Source organism: Podarcis pityusensis (genome assembly GCF_964106645.2).
Source record: "Podarcis pityusensis genome assembly, chromosome: 5".
Lineage (NCBI taxonomy): Eukaryota > Metazoa > Chordata > Lepidosauria > Squamata > Lacertidae > Podarcis > Podarcis pityusensis.
The window spans coordinates 59,216,911-59,240,209 of record NC_138032.1 but is presented as its reverse complement, the minus strand read 5'-3'; the positions used below and the strand labels follow the sequence as shown (position 1 = coordinate 59,240,209).

The 23,299-nt window shown below is 40.2% G+C and overlaps 1 protein-coding gene and 1 long non-coding RNA gene across 26 annotated transcripts in view; one reads left to right on the top strand and one right to left on the bottom strand.

The window, feature by feature from the left end:
* Nucleotides 1–9,496, top strand: part of EBF3 (EBF transcription factor 3) — a gene marked incomplete at its 3' end in the record, with an annotated part of 192,981 nt that extends 183,485 nt beyond the window's left edge. For 15 of the 22 annotated variants that reach the window (XM_081007160.1, XM_081007149.1, XM_081007170.1 and 12 more), the window contains one exon: nucleotides 378–511. In XM_081007160.1, coding sequence (XP_080863286.1) covers nucleotides 378–511 — 134 coding nt within the window. Of the gene's footprint in view, nucleotides 1–377; nucleotides 512–9,034 lie in introns of those variants that run through there. The other 7 variants (XM_081007161.1, XM_081007158.1, XM_081007157.1 and 4 more) reach the window with 1 other exon arrangement.
* The window catches only part of LOC308477992, a 100,454-nt gene that overhangs the window by 39,950 nt on the left and 37,205 nt on the right, over nucleotides 1–23,299 (bottom strand). For 2 of the 4 annotated variants that reach the window (XR_013986789.1, XR_013986790.1), the window contains exons 2-3: nucleotides 6,555–6,682; nucleotides 453–592 (exon numbers count right to left, since the gene is read on the bottom strand). This is a non-coding gene — a long non-coding RNA (uncharacterized lncRNA). The remainder of the gene's footprint in view (nucleotides 1–452; nucleotides 593–6,554; nucleotides 6,683–23,299) is intronic. The other 2 variants (XR_013986788.1, XR_013986791.1) reach the window with 1 other exon arrangement.

Genomic DNA, 23,299 nt, shown 5'->3' with positions numbered 1-23,299 from the left:
TATGCACAGCAAATTGTTTTTCTGTAGAAGAATGCACATAGTTTGGGCCAGTTCTAATGATGTAAGGAATGCGGGGGGAATGGAAGCATAGTGTTATGAAAGAATATATTATCAACAGTACTTTTAAATGCATACATCCCTCCAATGCTGCAGCTGCACTAGGGCAACAAAACAAATTTCCAGAATTCTGAAGAGCAAAATTTCCTGTACTCATTGGGTCAGAGGGTGGGCTTTTTTGGGGTGGGGTAGGGAATAAAAACCGCTTTTAAGCATGCAGAATGAGGCAATCACACAGGTACCACCTTGATATTTTTACAGGAAGTATTTCCTTAAAAAGCAGTCCCAGTTGCAGATGGCATACTCTGGTTTCTCTTTAGATCGTAAAAATCTCTCGCATGGTGGGGAAGGGGATGCTCACCTGACCTGTGGTCAGTCATGTTGCTACTACTTACCAGAAGCTAGAGGGAAAATGCAGTGGGACGCTTGGTATGGTGAAATCCAGGGTCCTTGACAGTACATTTGCATCAACGCAACTGACTGGAGCTCAGGTAAGCTCCGCCACCCCCACCATGCTGTCCAGTACTGAGCAGCCCTACATGAAAACCAAGGTTGCATCAAAAACATATCTCCCCAGAGAGAAGGATTGACCTACACTTCTCTTTCTAGTGAGGTACATATGGAAGTGACTTCCAATGTAAATGCAAGGTAGCATTGTCCCATCATTAGGTTTGGATTTTGTTGAGTTGCTTGCTGGATGAAGTTATTTTAGATATGTACACCACAGGCTGGAATAGCACGTATATAAATTTTAGAAATAAACAAAATGCATTCCCTACACACCCATAGGTAGCTTCTATTATTACCAAAAAACCAGGGGTGAAGTTATTTTTTAAAAATGTGCTAAAGCAGCATGTGTGAAACTTTTGCTCCTAAACCATTTAGTTACTTTGATAATTCCACCTTTAACATTTCTCTTGAGAGTAGCTTCAGGGACAGACCTTCAATTTATATGATAGTAAACCAAGGACATGATTTGCCTGGGTGTGTGAAAGAAACACAGTGAACAGGGCATCTTGAAAAAAGAAAATAGGATTTTCCCTTATGGGCCCCAAATGTATACTTGGTAGGTTCAACCTCCATTTTATTCTGTTAGAGACTGTAATGATGTGGAGGCCCATAATGCTTTCTTTTGGTGGCCCTTGGCGAATATCCAAACTTCTTTCCACCTACCTAAGTGCTTAAATTGTGTGGTTGTTTTTAATTATATAGTTTGGCAAAAGTGTAAATAAGTAAAGAAAAAAAGACAGACTTATTGGGTATTTGATACTTTCTTTATCTTGCCAATTAATAAATCAGTATTAAAGCTTGATGGGCAAATGCAATTAAACTTTGACACTAGGATCCTATTAATCCTGGTCTCCTCTAGGTCACTTCTAAAGCCTGACGTTCTTACTGACACATTAAACCATTCCCCCAAATTACTTTGCTGTCCAAAAAAATGCAGCATTTGAAATACAGCATTGGTGACAAATATAAGCTAATATAAAATTATTCTAATAGTTTCAGAAATCATAGTTTTTCAGCTGTGGTGATGAAATAAACTGATCTTGTGTTAACCAGCTCAGATGGCACCAGAGAAGTGGACATTTACAGCCACTCTTATGGAGCCAGAAAGGTCCCACAAATCTTTTCCACACCCTCCCTAACTTAAAGGCAAACTCACCCATGTACACACTCGTGTTTGAATTGTCCCTACTCATACAAACTCATTTAACCAAATTGTCCTGAATCTAGCATGCCATAAGCAGAAAGCAGGAGCAGTTGGGAATCAAATGCAGCACCAAACATGTTTGAATGTACTATCAGTGACCACAAACCACAGCTTACTTCACCTTAAGCAAATTACTTTTCAGTAAAAGGAATTTAGTCATTGAACCATTTGCAATTTAGTGATGTACACACACGTGTGAAGCAGTCCAAAAACAAACCTGCACATAATGCTAAACCATATTTTATCATTCTACACATGAAAGCCTCGTGCTCTTGCCCTTCCCTGCTCCTCCTCTGACATGGCCACGAGGAGGAGATGAGAAGCTTTCACATTCTATTTCAAGAAACTATAGTTCCTAGTTTGAACCAGGAAACACGGCCTGGTTTACGTGTTACATTAAAAACATAGTTAAAAATCAATTGTGATTTAATGGTGAATACTCCATGTGTTGGTGCATGCTGTTGAAAAGTTATTGCTCTGCTTTTCCCTACTTCTGCTACACCACCAGGAAACAATCCAGAGTCTGGCTGTCTCAGTGTCCAGACCCAGGCTCATGGTTTCTCTACAAACAAACCATGAGTGGTAACCAAGACTTATTAGCTTATTGTTTGTGGTTTCTTTTGATGGAACAAAACACGAGTCCAGGTTCTGATATCACAACAAGCGAAATCCTAGCTTGTTTCTCAGCTGCATGGCAAGAGCTTGGGAGGAGTGGAGCAATAACTTTTCAGCATTTTGTACCAGCATGCTGCACATTCACATTTAAAACTAGTTTGGTTTTAACTGATTATGATGTATGTTCTGGCCCAATCACAGCTGTGCTTGAAGCTTGAACACTGAATTACTATTTTTTTGGTCATTATGTGCAAATACAGCTATCGTATGCTAAGCAAATTTCAGCTGAAGCAAACATTGGCATTTTAGGAATGGCTAGTTTGTGTCATGATCCCAACCATGAGCAGTGGCTTGACACAGAAGAGGAGCCTGCCAGGTCAAGAGGACTGGCCGCACAATTTTCAAATATGCTGGACCTAGACTCAGACACCAACCTAAGCCTGAGCTAGAACCTGTCAGCTAATATCCCACTGAACCAAAGACCTCGGAGTGGAACCTCCCGAGATAAAATCCCTGGAGAACCCAGTACTCTTTACACCAGGGGGACTCACATTCACAATGCCCTGCTTATCAGTGTCTACAGTGAGTAAGGTGGGAGCTCCAGGCCAGAAGACTACCGCTTTAAGTATACAGTATCTCCATTCCTCAGGAAGTGGTCAGAATCTGAGAAGGGCAGCCTGAGTAAAGAGGGGTGGAAGGCTTTAGCTGTGCTCTAGATCTTGTCAGAGCAATTACCAATTTATCCATGGTCCTGTGACTCCGACCTGAACAGATTATGGCTAGCCTGCTCACTCCTAAGGGGCTGCCTTGTCTTCTGTGGGCTCCCATGCAGAGACAGAACAGGGCAGTACACTTGCTGCTTCTTTCATGTCACCTTAAAAATTAAATGAGCAAAGCAAATTATCGCCTCAGGTATGGTGCTTCTGCTATGGCATCTCTCCTGTGCTCTATACAGTAGGGTTAGGGCACAGGAGTAATGGAGGGAATAAGATAATCCTCCCATGCTGGGAATTCTGCTTCCTCAGCAATGCTAATGACCACTGTTCCAAACTCCCAATAACTACAATAAAATAACACAGTTGGGATATTAAGCCAGCAAAACTATGGATTTAAGATTTTGGTTCCATTTCCTTCCCGCTAAGACACCAGATAGTCTTTATTGCACTCCTTCCATCCTGCATGCACAAAACTAATACCTATGTTGATCTACAAATACCGTGCAGGGTACCGATGTTGTAGACCAGGGAGACACAAGTGTGAGAAACTCTAGTCAAAAATGTCCATAATGAACACTATTAACTAGGTCTTAAGGGTATGTAGATTTGAATCACACACAGTGGCATTTATTGGCTTGTCTAATGCAGAGATCAGCCTTGCAGACAATTACCAAAGGTGTGGTCACTCACAATATAATCATGTCACCTGCCCATCTCCTCTCACATTCTTCCACTAACATTTGGAACCCAGGAGCTCAGAGAACGATCCCTGTGCCTTCCAACTCTTCAACAAGAAAATGCTTTCAGGGACCAATTCCCTGGCAATGCTTCCACTTCTTCTGGATACAGAAAACCAGACTGTGGTGGCAATGGCCTTGACACCACTGTGCAAGTCTGAAGGCAGGTGGCAGAGAGAAGCTGATATGACAGCAACCAGCATTGATCCTCTCTTTCAAACTATGTATTCACTGCCACTATATTAACCCAAGTGCTAATATAAAGCAGCATTTGAATGACCGACTACACAATTAGCTTGGGTTCTCCCTTCTATAGCCACAAAAACTTTTAAGCTAGGAGAGTTTGCATAAGTGTGTGCCACTATCTAGTTTGCCACTTGGGAGCACACTGAGGGCACAATTGTTAATTCACCTTCCAGGTGAGCATGCGAATTGCAGATTGCATGACTGGGGTAGCTCAAATCATTCTTTGCCAAAATAAATAAAACAGCATGAACTGCGTAAATCTCCTCTGCTTTTTCAGACCAAACAACATCCTTTTTTTCATTTGCTCTTCCTTGCAGTATAACATGAAAGTCCACATCACAGTTTGTCACCATTACATTTCACTCACTATATTTCCTGAACATAAGCAAGCAGCATACTATTTTTTTCCAAGTGTTGTGCTATTAGTTCTACCATGCCTAAGACTAAATTACTTTACTTGCTTTGTCAATAGTGAAAAATATGAAAGAATACTGCAGATAAATACTTTGAAAAAAGACTATTTCCGCGACAATCAGAAACTAAACTTGTGGGAATCATATTTCACCACATACCTTTAAAATACATTTCACATATTAAATTCGGGTTGATTTCTAAATATATATTTTTTGCAGATTAAAATTAAGTATTTTGGTTTAGTATAAAAATGAAAGACCTGCATCTAAATAATGTTGTCTCTGACAGTGATCAAAGGCTCATACATTTGAAAGCAGCTCTATAAATAAATGGGGTTAAGTCACATCAAGATATGCATGAGCTCAGAGTTTAGACCAAATGTAGCTAACCTGTGGCTTATATGTAATTGGTATTCCTGTGGTGAATGCCTTCTACCCTAGTCACAGGCAGAAACCAAGGGGGGCCTTGATAGTGTCAGATTTACGGGCCATGGTTTGCACTACCTAAGGATTGTGAGCAAGCCAGGGAAGGTTCAGTGTGGTGTGGGCAGATGCTGAAAGAGTGAAGGGTCCCTGTTCAGAAACCCAATAAAAAAGAAATAAAAGATTACGTGCACTGAATATGTAGCATCAGGAGTTTTGGTGCGTCTGGCAGAAACCTATGCTTTGCCGTCTCTTCATGTCTACTTTGCCTCAGTTTTTAGAAAGATGATTAGAGTATGCATTTGTTTCCATATGTTAATAAGGACAAGGGTTTTGTAGGTTTATATGCAACAAGAGCAAGAGATATGCATGAACATGTGGGATTGTATATATGAATAAGAGGAAAGATATGTAGCTGTGTGTGCACTGAAGACTGTTTGGAAACATGCTTTAGCAGGGACCAATGGTTTTCCTGTATATCTGCTCAGAGCGCATCCTGCTTGATTTGTTTATACATCACATTTGTATTCCATCTCCTTCCATGGAGCCCAGGGTGTTGCTTTTCTCAAGTTTATTCTAATAACAACCCTGTGAGGTAGGTTAGGCTAAGAAAGAGTCCCTGGTCCAAGTTAATCTAGCGACCTTCCATCTACAGGTATTTGAGCCAGGTTTCCCCAGTCAAAAACTCTAGTCGCCCAAGTTTGGTTGTCACTAGTACACTGAAAACAGCAATCAGCTTGTGTGTTTGATGGCATTGGTAATAGTGTCTTTGAGTTTATGCCCTGTTTGCAAGACTGTATATTTTGGAGAACATAACATTTTTTCAGGAGAAAATAAATTTCCCAGAAGTATGGTGAGGAAGGGCATCAGCCTCTTTAGGAATACCCAACTAAACTAAACCCTAAACTGCATTTTATAGTCATTTTAAAAAAAATGGGCCATGGAGACTATTGGAACCATGTTTCCTCTTCTGTGCAGCTATTTCACTGGCAATACAGGAAGGTGAAAATTGGCTGAATGTTGCATTCACCACTGTTGGCCCTAATTTAACAGAATACTTGCTACCAAATGGTAATAGTGTTATTAGTATTTATTGCTGTCAATTAATGGCAGAGAGAGCTCGCTGCTGCCGCAGATAGCCAAGGCTCTGCTCCATCCCTTGCCAATGAGCTGCAGTTACCACAAGGGAACATTTACTGGCCGAAAACTGTGAGCAGCACATCACTGTGCCCCCATCATTTGGCATTGTTTCTCCCAGCCCTGATGGCAGCATTGTGCAGGAGCTAAATATACTGGAACGCTGCCATATTGGGGGAATTCACAGCTGGCAAGAACTGGCTGCAATCCAAGCAGTGGCACATAGGGGTCGAAATGGAAGAGAGTCTGGTTGTTAGGCTCCATCTGCAAGCCTGTGACTAATCTTTCCATGTAAACAAAGGCATGCTCAAAACTTTCATGTACAGGATTTGCCTAACCTCGTAAGTTACATCTAAGGCTGGCAGTATTCACTGTGAAAAAACTACAGAAAAGTTACTTACCCCCCCCCCCCAGCATCATTTTATCCTAGAAAAAATAAACAATCGACCAGTATTTTACAAGCAAGCTGCAAACTGTATGAGAAAACAAGACTTACCGCATAGGGTGAAGGCTGTCTTGCATGCTGTTCTTCCCCTAAGCCAAAGGTCCATGAGTACAGCAGCAGAATTCATGGAGCTACTGCTCAGCACAGACATTCAACTCATCCTCATCGTTCCATCTGTTCTGTGGGGAAAGGAATCCATGAGCACCACTACTCACATGAATCTGAATTTTAGTCAGTGGGACCACACTGGTTACTGTACAGTACAAGGGTTACTGAGTCACCCTTTGTGACACATTGGCATGCATATAATACAATATGGTCAATCAACTGCACAGGGGCTGCTAGTGAAATAGGTAGCATGTCTGTGGCACTCCCGGGCAAAGGAAAAGCCTATCTCCATTCCAATCTGCCTTTCCTAAATTATGTTCCTCCTTTGCTTCATGACTCAGTACAGGAGCCATGGTGGGGAGAGGCGCTGCACTGTGCCTCTCCCAACCGCGGCTCCTATGCCTGCTCTTGCAAGCAGCAGAGGCGGCGGCGGAGGAACGAGCAGCTTGAAAGGAGCCCTTTGCGCTGGCGGCAGCGGAGGAACGAGCAGCCCAAAAGCAGCCCTTTGGGGCTGCTTGTTCTTCCTCCGCTGCTGTCGCCACCACCAGGTTTGTGGTGTGGTGAACCGGCTTATACTCGAGTCAATAAGTTTTCCCAGTTTTTTGTGCTAAAATTACGTGTCTCGGCTTATATTCAGGTCGGCTTATAGTCTAGTATATACAGTACATGGGTGGCCAGACAAAGAGAGTGTATTACATAAGAAATACAACCAGCTTTCAGGAAAACCCGCAACAGCAAATCTGAGATAAATTGATATTTTTTGAGATTAATGAACTGGGAAATTGAAGTTCGCATCACTACATCAAAAAATGTATTAATGTTTCTTGTACATTAATTAATGAGAATGATCAAGACAAAATTTAAACACCATAAGGTTAAAACAGCCCAAATTATACTCTTGCCAAGGAGATAACTAGAACATAATGACAAAATTTAGCTTCTCCCTGTTTAACAAGCCCAGTCCTTTCCCTTGATATACCATATGTACGGCACAGCTACCACAGCGTCCAGTATTAGGAAAGTGTGCCCCGATCGCTTTTAATATCCAGAGAAAATCCCTGTTACAGGTCTTTGCTGACATATGCATTAGGGTCTACTGGCCCATTCTTGGACGAGACACAGGGGGGCCACCAAATGACTTGTCTCTCCTAAGTGCTCTGCATAGTATTCTCCCAGTGCTGAAGTAGCAACAGTGGTGGCTACTAACCTAAATACATGGGCTGGTGCCAGTTCCCAGTGCCAGAACAAAGGGACTCAGATCTCTTTGCATCACTACTGGGTACCTTGATCCTCAGCTTTGTGTGGCGCACACAGACTAACAAGGGATTGGGCTCTAAGCATTTTTTAAGAAACAAATTGAGCTAGCAAGTGTAAGATTTTAATCTCATGTCTTTTTTTATAGTGCTTTGACAGATTCCAAAGCAGGTGTACTATACTTGACTTTGATCTCAGAAAGTCATTGACTTATTAAAGTCAGCATACTATTAGGATAAAGTACAATTAACAGAATGTCAAAATTGAGGCTTTCCACTTAGGCTTGAGTGCTTGGAAAAAGAGAAAAAGCTAAGGTTAGTCAGATTTTCATTTAGGGAACTTGAGAAGTGTCTGGTCCTTGATTGGTAAGTGAGCTGGCCTTGTCTGACATTACCAAAAGTGACCATGTTGTTTCTCAGCTGTCAACATAGGCAGTCTCCAGGGAGTCTGGGCCACTGTTTGCCATTAACAAAACGCTAAGAGAAATATCACACATGTGGGAGGCAGGATGCTTTGCACAAAAAAATGTCAGAATCCTTTTCATTTTAAAAGTGAAGTCTTTACAGAATGCTCTGGTAGGAAAGTCCTATTTTAAAAATAATTTAAAATGTTTGAGTGGGGAAAACAAAACCCCTTCCCTCATTGGATATCCTGATGTACTAGTAACAAATGACAAAAACAGTCTGGCAGCTACTGCATGCAAACTATGTTGTAATATTAAATGTTGAAAACGTCCACCATCAGTCCACCCAGATTTTAAGAAAACACACACACACACATCCTATCATGCTCTGTGATCCAGAGATGATGATCTACATGCAGTAATCAACTTCTGTATGCATCACAGCTCATTTCCTGGTGCAATACTCTTGCATGCAGAGGGTATGTTTCACATGTGGAAATGTTTCACACCACTAATCCAGCACATAACTTTGGCAAGAACATACATATCTGCCTGCAAAGCGGCAGGAGCTGTATTCTCCCACCCCCAGCCACAGTCCTCTGGATCACAGCCCATATATTATGTGAAATAGGTGGATGTCCCTAAATGTTTTGTGGAAGTTGGTACTTCTGGGAAATATTTGTGCATGGTGGGATTTTTCTTCTTCTTTGCAAGTTCTACTAAGGCTTATACACATATTTAATAGTTCTTTTTCTCTTTCTTTCAGCTATGTCTGGGCTTGTAGTCCCGCCAATGTAAATTCATTTTTGTTTACCTACCGTAGCACCAAGCTTCAGAAGATGAGCTTTTTAGGGGACAAGTTTAGTATATAAGACATGCTGATGGAAACAGTATCTTCAAAATACAATCAGCAAAACATTGAAATGCTACAAAAAAAACTTTGTTTAAAGATTTTATTTAAACTACTAAGAATCAACATGCAAACAATCAACTTCTTCATGAACTATTCCATTTTATTAACTGAACTTCTCTCTTATTTTCACATTTCTTGATCCTGAAGAATAAGGAAAAAGCGACGCCTATTTTGTATAAAGTTTCTGATTACGTCTTGGCTATGTCTAGTACTTGCTATGTGTCGGGAAAAACTTTGTGGATGCACCATTTTGATTATCATGAAACACTGATGAAAAACGCCTCCAAAACATTTTTCTGTACTCATAACTAGATTCACAATGGTTGTGTATCTCTATAATGTGAAATATTTTTTTGTGGTGAAAAAAGGGGGCCAAGGAGGTATGAGCCATCAAAACTGGAAAAAAAAGGATGAATATATGATTTGGGAAAATTTTGGGAGCTAGGGAGGGTGGGAGGGTTTATCATTGCTTAACTTCATCTTAAGGAAATGGAACTTTGTAACTTATTGTAGTTAGAAATTGTAACTTTGATATTGAATTCTCTTGCCTTCAACAAGCACACTGACAGAGAAAAAAATGCTACTGTCTGTTGGTTAAAAAAATATACTTCCACTGCTAGAGCTTCCTGTTAAGCAAGTGTGATCTGCAACATTTTTTCAACTTTTGCTAGCACTGTATACTATTGCATTCTTAGGCTACTGTGAAGTCTATGTTTCTTGTACCAGAAAATTGTCCTTTTGACTTCTAGATCCTTCTTCCCTAATGTGTTTTGTATGTGGTTATAAAATTGTAGACTTTTGTGATTTTGCCAAAGTTGTAGCTAAATATTTATACACTTGTCTTGAATTTTTTTCAGATCCACTTAAATATTTAGATCAGCAAATTTTATTCCTTATAAAGATAAGGAATAAAATAGTCATACATTACAACACTTTCTTTCACATAAACACTTGCAATCTACCAAGGGAATTTATTTTGTAACATATTGATTATAAATATTGTATTTATCTTTGAAATTTTGTATATTGCTTTTTATCATTTTCTCCCCCCCTTGTATGTATGTTTTTTCGTCATTTGACTGGTATTGTGATGCTGTGAAAAGCATTAAGCCAAGAACAGCTGCCTTCATGTGTTTCTGTTAAAATAAATTTGTGTTCATTCATTTCATTTGTATTTCAGAAAGTTGTTATTTGTTTGGACTTTCCATCCTTTTTGTTGTTTTGAGGGAAAAAGCATTGTTTATTTTTATATTATTTTTAAGTTATCTGAACAAATGATTTTGAAATAAAGTTGTTTGTTGTATAGTTAAAACGGAATTGTGCCACATGGCTGTAATAAATACTAGTAGAATACGTGCATGTGATGCAGCCACAAGAAAAAGAAGATTCTCCTATTTTGTGTTAGCATTTTTGTTTTTTAAAAAAAATCCTGTTTTTGTCTCATGCCTTATTTTCTTTTTTTATCTTTAAAAAAAAAAAAAAGATTGTAAAAAGTCATTTTACCTGTCACCCCATGACTTTGCCACATAGCTGAACTGTGTTTACTGGGAGGGAGGGGGGAACCAGAGGCCTAAAAGCTTATAAAATAAAAATCCACTTCTGATGTTTTACTTAAAAGTGTTTGCCACATTAACTACTTGGATGCCTTAAAAGCAGACTTCTGAAGAACTTTTTGTGCTGTTTTATCATGGGCCTACACCACAATTAATCGCTACTTCATCTGGATGATTTATGGTGTAAAAAAAAAAAAAAGCACAAACCTGGGGTACAATCTTCTAATTTACTGCACTCATCTATTGGAGGGGTGATGCTTTACCAACCCCATGAAAATGGCTGGTTGTAGGACCACAGCAGTGCTTGGTTGATTGCATCCCTGGTGTACAACTGTGTCACTCCTTTGTGTGTCTGCTTTCTGCTGCACTCTGCATATTCTGTAACCCAGCACTGTTTAACAGAGAGAAAGGCTTGTATGCAATTCGGATCGTGCACAATTTTTATAAGTTGTTTTATTTACAGATTCCACACGCCCCCCCCCTTTTTTTGGTAGCAAGACCTACAGCGTTGACTGTAATTTATAAACTGGAATGACCTCTTCAATAATATCGTGCCTGTTAGTGCCAATCCTTAGACAGCTGGTCCCCCGCTTTCTTTCTTTGCACTAAATGCTTTGTAAATGCAGCACTGCAAAAACATTTTTTCTGCAAACTGCAGCAGAATTAAAGTTCTAAGCAAAAAGGAGGGACCATTTTTTAAATACGAAAAATGCACATTTTCAGGAAACGTTTATAAAAGGTTTGAAAACTGAAACGATATATCACAAATAATTAGCCAATAAGGTTAGCTAAGTGGGAAAGCCTAAGAAGTCACTTTGAAACTGAATTGCCTCAGTTTTATTTTATATAAGTAAGGTTTTGATCTTAAAAAGAAAGGTCATATGTACATCTTAAGAAAGTTTGCAAGTTTCTTCATAAACGCAATCTTGTTTGTGTTTTAGATTAATTAGTCAATGCACTCATTGCTTCATTGTCTCCAAACGGAAAACTTCACTAAATGGTAGATTTTACTGTTAAAGACCCTACAATAAGATTGTTTTATCTGTACATTTTTCAGATATTTAACTGTATAAAAATGTTCATTTTACACAATATTTAATTAAAGTATTTCTTGTCTGTGAATTTCACTTCTGGTAATTTTTCAGGTTTGATTATTAAAATAGCCAAAAACACAAGCCACCAACAGCTGGGACTGTTAATTTCATTCTGAAAGTGTTAAGAATGTACCCCCCCCCCAAGGCTTAACTAACGTTCACTTCTATAAAAAAAATCCTTCCAGTAGCACCTTTAAGACCAACTAAGTTAGTTCTTGGTATGAGCTTTCGTGTGCAAGCACACTTCTTCTATGTACTTCTATGTACACGTACAACGTGTTCACTTCTATGTACACGTACAACACTAGATGTTTCATCACTTGAGCTTCTGTGAGCTGTTTCCAGGGAAAAGGGCTGTGTTTGACCTGATGTCAGGTGAAGCAAAAAATGCTGTTGTGTTCTACTTGTGATAAGTTTGTCACATACCCCCGCACTACATCACACTGACAGCACAATCCTATGTCCTAAGCAACCTTAACCTGTCGAATTCAGCAGGGCTTACTTCCAAGTAAGTGAGGTTAGGACTGCAGCCTTAAATGTTGCTTTCATTCACTGATAAATATGCACATGTGAGTTCTCCCCGTGATAAAGTGAATTCAGACATGTCAAACAATAGCAGTCGCCTCCGTACTTGGGTGCACCCAGGTAACTGCTTTTGCTGGGCATCATGATGCTTATGCAGGTGACTGGAAGAGTACAAGGATGTGTTCAGGTGGTGGGGATATACACTTATTTGTGCAAAAGCCACAATGGCATCAAGTAAAATTGCATTACTTTTTATGATGTACTAGTAGGATGTTTCCTTGCATGGCACCAAAGTTGCTTGGAAAAGCCATTGCCCCAAGCCCCCTTACTCATCTCTGTGTTTTAGTCACAAAAAGCACCAATATGCAAAACAATGTTGCATTCTTCTGCCTTTTAATGCAATATGGGTTTAATAGCTTAGAGCATGGGTAGGCAAACTAAGGCCCAGGGGCTGGATCTGGCTCAATCACCTTCTAAATCCGGCACGTGGATGGTCCAGGAATCAGTGGGGTTTTACATGAGCAGAATGTGTCCTTTTATTTAAAATGCATCTCTGGGTTATTTGTGGGGCATAGGAATTCATTCATATTTCCCCCCAAATATAGCCCAAAATATAGCCCCAAAATATACCTAGTCCGGCCCCCCCCCAAGGTCTGAGGGACAGCGGACTGGCCCCCTGCTGAAAACGTTTGCTGACCCCTGACTTAGAGCAACAGTTCAATTTATGTATGTCAGTAAACAATATTCATTTTTAAAACCCTTTATTAATAGTTTGACCCTGTGTGGACAAATATGGATATATATAACTTCCCTTCCTAGCAAACAGATGACCCATGAGCATCTACTTAATTGCTCAAATTTTGTGCATTTTATTAAAAAAAATCCTAACTCTAAGAAACCAAATAAAGCATTTCCATTTTACTGGGCATTTAATCAGATTCTAAAAAGAGCAAATCCTGCTTTTGTCGCAACAAATCAGGAGAAAAAACATCCACAGCTATGTCTATTCTTTTAAAAAATAAAATGTATATCCCCTCCTTTATAATGGATGATTTCAGAGCAGGTCACAACTATACAATTCATTAAAAACATTTCAAAGCCATAGGTCACAGATAGCCATAATAAACATAGTTCTCCAGTTATACTCAAGAAATGTAAGCCAAATAAGATTCATACAAAAGACTAGCGGAACAAAATAGTTTTTGACCAGTACTGAAAGCTGCTAAGTGTCACCACTCAGCTAACTTTAAGTGGGATGGACTGAAGAGACGGTCGAGGACATATAACTGGGAAGACTCTGCCATGAGTTTTCTGGTTATTTGTTGTTGAATAACCAAAAGGGCCTACCTGTTGGATATCTGATCATGGGCAAAACTTCAGGAAGAGGTAGTTCTTTAAATAACTGGGCCCTAAGCTGTTTGTGTATGTGTGTTTGTGCATGCACACACATGTATTTCTATATAAAACCAGCACCTGGAATTTGTCTTGGTAGCAAAGAAACAACCACTTTTGATCTTTAAGGACCCACATTGTATGATCTCACCCAGCCACGCCAGTCAACATCCTCATGGGTGCATTTTGCACTAGCTGCAACCTCCAAACGAATCTCAAAGGCAGCCCCTAGTAGTAGAATGTACTTATGCATATAAAGATCACCAAAGCCACTGAACTCCCTTCTACAATAAGACGGGTAATGCTTTTTAAAAAACACACCAAATGTTTATGAGCAGCCTTTCTAACTCAGCAGCTGAGAACCTACAGCAACTTACAATAAACTGAATTAAAGCATCAAACAGTAACACAACTCCAACCATGCTTTAAAAACTGCAAATGGTTGAGGCAGCAACGAAAACTGGTCCCATATCAAGCATGTTCAACAGACCCTGCACAAATCTTGCGGGGGGTGGGGTGGGGAGAGAATTAAATGATAGCAAAACATTTTACAAATGCTTATTTAAGTACACAAACACGAGAGTGGGTTCACATCCTGGAGAAAGGATTTCAGGTAGTTGCTAGGAAGGCCTCTGCCCGAAAGCCTTGAGAGTCGCTGCCAGCCCAAGTAAGCAATAACCCAGGAAGCTGGTCTGACTAGGCAGCTTCCTATGTTCAAAAATTTGGCTGGACATCTGTCAAATCACCATGTGAAGGTCAGCCAGCAGCATAATCTCTTGAGTTTTGCTGTATGTTAGCTCACTCATTCACAGGCTGCCAGTGTAAAATGCTCTCTTGTTCATCCACAGAACACAGAAAGGCAATGCTCTCAGTACCTAGGCATAGTGTAAAGTTTCTTTTTACCCCCCTCCCTCTCTCTCTTTCCTGAGCCAAATACCTTTTCTGCACCTCCTTATCTCACACTTTAGCCACAATCAAACACTCCAGATCTCTGGTTCATTGCCAGTATCCCTTTTCTCCTCCTCCTGCCCACTTTTTCCACTTAACTTCCCAGCTCTAAGCATCGCTTGCACAAGCAACACTTCACTTCCCTCCTTTACCTTCTGCCAGCTGCACATTACTCCTGTCCTTAGGCCCCCTCTGTGAGGTGATTGGCAGCCAAACAAAGCTTACACTTCACACTCACAGAACCTGCAAGACAAAATTCTTTTGCTGCCAGCATCCCCACGAGCAGCTGGAATGCTGGTGACTGTTCCATGATACAGTATTTGCAGCAACTGAGCCAATGAATGAGTGTCTTAGGAGGCCTCACAGATGACAGGTAGGCCAACAATTTTTATCTTTAAAAAATAATAATAGGTAAGGCTATACACACCTAAGAGACTGCTTTATCACTTCATGGTATCTTCAAACATTTCATTGAAAAGTGGCAATTATGTGCTTATCATTGCTTATAATGCGTGAAACCACTTGATATCTTCAAATACAGAAACAGTCATTTATCGAGACATCTGCTAGTCAACTTTTGCTGTAATGTCGAAAGCTACATCATGTCTAGAAAGCAAGAACATGAAGTGGGACATTTTTTTAAAGGCTACCACACAACTCAGTAAATATAAAATTGCCTTTCTGCTACTCCTTAAATACTTCTGAAATTAACATTAGGACTAATACTCAAATATACAGATTCTTCTTTCCTGGTTTCTTAATTAGGGCTGAGAGAATAGATGAGTCTATCATAGTGCACAGCAACAAACTCGTTATCCTTGAGAACATAAGAGCCCTCCTGGACCAGACCAAAGGCCTGCCTAGGTTAGCATCCTGTTTCTCACAGGAAAAAACCCCTAGCAGGACAATAAGGGCCTCTCTCCACTGTTGCTCCCCAGAAACTGATAATTCAGAATGATGCTGCCTCTGATTCTTCACCCATCAGGGTTAGAACACATTGACAGCTTTATGCTCTATATGAGATCATTCCCAGATTCATGATGCTATGGTGGTAACTAGCACACATTTGCAGTTATATATAATATAATTAGATATTGTGGTTTGCTCCATTTCTGATTAATGCTTTCACGCACAGCATAGCACAGCTCACAGATTTGCATGTCAGACTAACTCAGGAAGTATTTCTCCTCCCATTTTATGAAACACTACATACTGTGCTTGTTTCAGACTAAAGCTCTTGAATTCAAATATATCATTGTCATCCTAATTAGCTTCTGTAAAAATCATCTCGATTTATTAGACTATGGAGCAAAAATAACAACAACCAAACCCAAAAAGAATAAAGAGGTGATATGAAGAGCCCCTTTATGCCCAGAACAAATGCATCCTGGTGTTTCCCTGTTGTTTTGTTCTTGTTTCCAGGATTGGAAACAACTTCTGAAGTGCCTCTGAAATTTGGAACAGCTCATACCACAGCCATGTGTGCCTTACAGGAGGGAGGAGCTATTTCCAGCTCCTCCACATGGTGTAGTGGTTAAGAGTGGTGGACTCATAATCTGGTGAACCGGGTTCCCTTCCCCGCTCCTCCACATGCAGCTGCTGGGTGACCTTGGGCCAGACACACTTCTCTGAAGTCTCTCAGCCTCACTCACCACACAGAGTGTTTGTTGTGGGGGAGGAAAGGAAAGGAGATTGTTAGCCTCTTTGAGACTCCTAAGGGGACTGAAAGGTGGGATATCAAGTCCAAACTCCTCCTCCTCCTCTTCTTCCTCCAGAAAAGCATGAAAGAGTGGCCGCTTAAATGCTAATACTATCATCAGGTGCATTCCAAAGACTATTGCAAAGACTCAAGGCTGCAAAGTTTCGACACTATTCTGTAGGACTTTATCTCAGATGTTGAAACAAAAAAATGGATGTGCTGCTAATATTCACCACAGAGAAAATGCAAACATAAGAAAAAATATTAATTTATAGAACTATTTATAAATGACAAGACATAGGCTGATAGATCACCTATAACACACAAAGGGGTTAATACTTCCACCAGTTACACTAGTACCTGTGTCTTGTGGAAATGATGAATGAATTACCCCCTCAAGTATGTGTAACACAGTAATAGCTCTGGTATGGGGGTTGGGAGTGTAAAGTCAATTTAGAAGGACTTTTAAGAAATTTTTATCTTTATATTTCTAATCAAAACTAAGGAATGGAGACACTAAAAAATATATGCCAATTACTGTAGAGCAGCCTTTTAAAGTCTTTCAAGCTTTTAAAGATTATTCAAAGCACTTGAAATGGACTTCAATCTAATGCCTCATTTCATTGCATTAAACAGCCTAGTTAATAAAGAATCAATATATTCAAAGGGCAAGGTTATCTTTTGTCTATAAGGGGTGGTGTCATTCTGAACCTTTTATAGTTCAAATGCTGAAAAAGACCTCATGAAATCCATACTCATCAAGTGGGTCAACTAGAGCAATAAAGAGGCCCCTGAAAGAATGGCTGCCCTCCTTTAAAACAACTATAAGTCTTATCTACCTCACATAGTGCTCCCAAATAATCAGTCAGAAAATGTCAATTTCTCATCAAGACAAGAGGCCCCAATGATATTTTTTTTCTAGAGAATACATACAATTAAGAGAATGCAGAAAGAAGGCACCATCGGTGATTTGTAGCTTATTATGTCACCAGCAAGCTGTGATCTAGCTCTAAGCAGATAATAAGGGTTGTTGATAACTAAAGTGTCAATATGCCAAAGAACGATTTTTGAATGTGAGCCCTTGTGCCTTTGCTCCCTCCTTTCGCTGATCACAGGCTTGATAACAGTACATCTGCCAACTGACACCACATGTTGCACCTCACAATTAATGCAATGAATAAATAGCACAAAAGAGTTGAGATTCTTTGAGACAATTCCCTGTTTTACCCTTCAAGGATTTCTTTTATGTATGAATAAGGTTGCTTTTAATGAAATTTAAACTCATCAGAGGAAATCAAAAACCTCAAATCAGATTACAAATTGATTTTCCCTTTTCCCCCTTTTTGGTCACTATGTCATTAGGCAATGTTTGTACCGCTATTGGTTTCTCAGAGGGCGGAAAAAACACACAAAGTCAGAATACCAAAGTCTTCAAACAGTCACAAGTATATTAAAAGACACAGAGACTACTGCATAAGCAAGAAAAGGATGTAAAAAGTTTGCACATATAGTTTTTATTACTAGGATTCTAGCGCAATGCATATTTCAAATTATTCGTTTGTGTACTTAAACAATGCAGCTGTTTTCACACTGCCTTTGATATTAACTTCACATTCCCTGGCTCTTAAAAAGTGCAAGAAATTCTATTTCTGTAATTCCATCTCCTCAGAGCTACTTCCTAACACATGTTCAAGCACTTCTGCCTAATTCTTCATTACTAAGTTGTTACTTAGTTTCTGACATCAAACAGACACTGCGAGGCATCTGGTAGATCTAGTACAGGTTTCTGTGCGCAGACCTACTCTGCATACAAATCTTTGGAAAGATTTCAAAAAACAAAACAAAACACTTTTTTGCCATTGGTTATGAGTGCCAGAATCCACACTCAGCCCCAGAATTACCTTGCACTTCATAGATGGGAGGGACGTTGGCAGTCTAAGCCTACTGCTGCAATGTGAAGCCAAACCTTTAGAAATTAAACGCCGTGCTCGCATCCTGTGGGTGAGTTTGTATGCTCACAGCCCAAGCCTCAGTCACTTTTTCTCATGTAAACGCATGAGAGCCAGTTCTATTCTTGTGATACATAAAGGTAAACATCTGCAAGCATTTCTCATAGCGAAATGCCTACATGCACACACATTCCCGAGTGTCACAGTAAGAGAACTTCTCTGTTGACTTGGAACTTCTGGGGCTATTCTACAGCAAACAGTATAAGGAATCATGGCCTATGTGAGATGTGGCTCCCATTGCTAAAAGCGCAGAAGTTGTGGAAGGACAGGGCTCATTCAATATGCTCAGGTTTGCCCCCCGACAATGTTCCCCAGGATGTATTTACACATCACACATAAGCTGGGATTCTCATGGCAATTTCTGAGAATGTGGCAGCCTATTTCTCAGTTGCTAGAGTTTCAGGAACCGCATTGCTGGTACAGTGGTACCTTGGGTTAAGAACTTAATTCGTTCCAGAGGTCCGTTCTTAACCTAAGACTGTTCTTAACTTGAGGTACCACTTTAGCTAATGGGGCCTCCCAATGCCGCCACACGATTTCTGTTCTCATCCTGAAGCAAAGTTCATAACCCGAGGTACTATTTCTGGGTTAGCGGAGTCTGTAACCTGAAGCGTCTGTAACCTGAGGTACCACTGTACATGATAGCTGTGTGTCTTCAAACAATATACTCTCTTGAGGGACATCACATGGAAACATGAGAGCTAGCCCTAAATGATTTTTTTTTTTAATGTGCATTCATAAAAAATATGTAGCGGCGATTTAGAAGAATCCACCACAAAGCAAAATGAGTATATACAGTGGTGCCTCGCAAGACGAAAAGAATCCGTTCCGCGTGTCTCTTCGTCTTGCGGGTTTTTTCGTCTTGCGAAGCAAGCCCATTAGAGGTTTAGCGGCTTAGCGCTACAGTATTAGCGGCTTAGCCGGCTTAAAGATCAGCTGATAAGCGGCTTAGCATCAGCTGTTAAGCGGCTTAAAGATCAGCTGATAAGCGGATTAGCATCAGCTGTTAAGCGGCTTAAAGATCAGTTGATAAGCGGCTTAGCATCAGCTGTTAAGCGGCTTAAAGATCAGCTGATAAGCGGCTTAGCCATCAGCTGATAAGTGGTTTAGCAGCTTGGGAAAAAGGGGGGGGGGAAGGAAAAAAACCCTGCAGGAACTCGCAAGACATTTTCGTCTTGCGAAGCAAGCACATAGGAAATTCGTTTTGCGAAGCACCTCCAAAACGGAAAACACTTTCGTCTAGCGGGTTTTCCGTCTTGCGAGGCATTCGTCTTGCGGGGCACCACTGTACAAGTATCTAGATGACAATATGTATGTTTTTGATAAATTTGGAAAACAGGAAAGGGCAGCCACAAAAAACCCCTGCATTTCCTGCTTCTGTGTTGTGTGAGGCACAACTCTTGATATTGAGATATGCAAATAGTACACTGGGATCGGTTTCACTCTCAGCTAACAACACACAAGTGTTTCTGTTTCTTCCAAACAGAACCTCATGTGATAATGGGAATTACTCTCTTGTTAGGGGAGAGCGGAAGAATGATGAGCATGATTTATTTATTTATTTAAACATTTTTTGTAGCGTATCAAGAGGGTTTGTTGTTTTTAATTTTTCACTAAAAATAAAACGCAAATATTGCAGCAGTGGGCCACAATTCCACAGAAAAAGGAAAATTACAAAAAGAATGAAGAATTGAGCTTGTCTCGTCTTGAAATTAGAACTCATACCTACCAAAACCTATGCTGGTCAAATATGTACCTCTGTTATTAGATGGTTAGCCTTTGTAAGACAAGAGGTTTTTAAATTAAGGAGGTGAAATCCCCCAAAACCAAGTCTAAGTTGTGTAGAGGAAGTCTGCAGCAAACAATCAAGTTCCCACTATGGCAGAAAGAAGCTAACAACAATCGCAGACAAGGCAGAGGATTGGCCTTGCTAGCAGGGATTCTGATTTATACCTGAAGGAGCCAGAGTAAGAATTACCACTGGTAACCCTTTAAAGAGGGAGTGTTCTGCAGCACCTGCTTATTGCCAGTTGGTTTCATCGTGTGTCTATGTCTCTTAATGGTGTGCTTGGATCTGACCTATAACTTAGACCACGTCTGGAGGACCTCATGTTGCTTGCCCCTGGCTTACAGACGTAATAGCTCATCATTGTATCTGAGCTATAACTCTAGCATATCCAGGATCAAGACCCAATTACCAGATAACTACTTAGAGCAGAAGTAGCCAACACCTGGTTCCTTCCCTATGTTTTGGATTTCCATCATACCCAGTTAGTATGGTCTACAGTCAAGAGTGACCGGAATTTTAGACCACATCTGGAGGACCTCATGTTGCTTACCTCTGGCTTAGAGACGTTGTAGCTGATCATACATTGTTGTGCCATTAAATGCTAAATTTTTTTCCTCATGTGGACATAGGCCTTCTAGCTTGTTAAGAAGTTCCCAGAAAATGAGGAGACATTTCAAACTAAAGAAAATAATGTCAGGGTATTGTGCAATCTCTTGCAGCAGGTTTTCTAGCTTGTTATGAAAAGTCCATGAAACAAAACACAGACAGTTCAGAAAGTGAGCATACAGAATATAAAATGAAAAGGAAAACCAGAAAACAATACAAGTCACTAATGAGGAGCTATCAATTTATACTGAAATAAAGCAATTTCTAAAATATCAATGAGATACACAAAAAAATAATCTTATCTCAAAGGACTAATAAGTAAGTGATCAAAAAGGAGTTGCAGCTTAATTAACAGGAGCAAAACATTAAACATTGTAAACTACTGGGCAATAAATCAAATATAGAATTAACTAATATGAGGAATTCAAAACACCAGGATGAATTAAGGTTTACTAAAACTCACAAGGACAGTAACTTTGAAGCCAATTTGTTAATGAGCAAAATGAGTAGATCTACAGCAAGATATGTTCTGGAGGGAGTGTTTTGTTATACACAAAGATGCCATTGTTTCACATTGCCAGTTATAAATACCAAAAATCAGAAAAAGTGAGGGAGAAAGAGTTATGGACCCTCATGACATAAAATTTGTAAGGAGCAGGAGGTTGTCTCCCTCGCTGATCTTCCCAACAAATCTTGGGAAGTGTGATCTGAATAGTTTGCCTTTCCCCCCCTTTAAAAGTCAGCATGGAAAGCCTCAGGTTGCATTAGTGGCTAGGAGGGCCTTTTCTGTGTTGGACAGAGATGACTTGGCCATGGGACTCCATGCTCTGGTAACTTCCAAATTGGATTACTATAAGGTGCTCTATATGGGGCTGCTCCTTTTTTGTGATATCAATATATTTTTATTATAGATTTCTTAGTTTACAAAAATACGTGCATTGTCTCTTTTTTCAAGTTGTGTTTTCTACAGATCAGTTCCGTTTGTTGTGAGACATTAGTGTTGCATGCAGTATTAGGTTGGGAAGAAAAGAGGGGGGATGGTGAGTGGGGTGGGGTGGTGATGCTTCTCTTCTTCTACTTAGTGTATGTGTGGGGTTTTGTTTCAGCATCACATGTATGGACTCTCTTACTATTCACCTGTTGTATTTCCTTGGTGGTGAGAGTGATCTCCCTCCAGGTATACCCATTGTTTTGTCTCATCTTCTAGAATGTATGGGATTATGTGGCGCACCTGGTTGGTGATGTAATAGGCGATGTAATAGTTCAATGTTGGGGATTCCCCACCCTCCTCCTGAGGAGGGGAGGTTTAGGTATTTGGGGTTTATTCTTGGTTTTTAGCGTGAGAAAATAAACCAGTGTAATTTTTTCTGCCATTTGCGGAGTTGGGTTTGGGGAATCCAGATTGGGAGGGTTTGGAATACAGTGGTGCCCCGCAAGACGAATGCCTCGCAAGACGAAAAACTCGCTAGACGAAAGAGTTTTCCGTTTTTTGAGTCGTTCCGCAAGACGAATTTCCCTATGGGCTTGCTTCGCAAGACGAAACGTCTTGCGAGTTCTTGCGAGTTTGTTTCCTTTTTCTTAAAGCCGCTAAGCCGCTAATAGCCGCTAAGCCGCTAATAGCCGCTAAGCCGCTAATAGCCGTGCTTCGCAAGACGAAAAAACCACAAGACGAAGAGACTCGCGGAACGGATTAATTTCGTCTTGCGAGGCACCACTGTATGTAGGTTAATTTTGATTCAAGCATTCTATTACTAGCACGGCTCCTACAACCAAAAATTCAGCCAATGCTATGGAAGTTGCACATGGCTGTCTTCATGTTTAAATTCCTTTGTGGAAATATGAACTAACATGCCGGGGTCCGGCCACATTTCCCTGGAAGCTATAAGCACTGCTAGTGGGAAGACTTGAGATCTGGCATACCAATTTGAGAAGGGACCCAAAAGTATTTAAAACCAACGTGAAGCTTCCCGTCGTGTCGATGCCATTTTGCTAACAGAGCATTTAAAATGGAACCTCAATTGTGTCAAATCTTAACAGAATTATGAGTGTAAACATTCCTAGTCTGTGCTTCTGCTTTTTTACTTCCTCCTCGCTGTAAAACACAATATCAAATTCTCTTTGACAACTATTTTTTTGTTTCTGCCACCCTGGAGTTTTTGTGGGCTGTAGCATATGTCATGTATAGTTAATACAAATGGGAGACTGTTAAAAGGCTGCAAGTTCTCAGGTGTATGGGAACCTTTCAAAAAGTCCACATCTTTATCAAAGCATATAAAGGAATAAACATTGTTTTTCATGTGGAAATTACTCACACGGCTTTTAGTTTTCAGCTATAAACTAATATTTACTGGCCGAAGTCAGCTGAAATAAAGCTGTGGACCCTCTACCTAATACAGATACCCTCCTTCTCCCACCTTTCAAGATCTGGACCCTTCCTAATTTAGACTTTACCATTCTCCTCATCCATTTTGCCCAGAGAAGAGAAACTAGTTTGACATTCTGA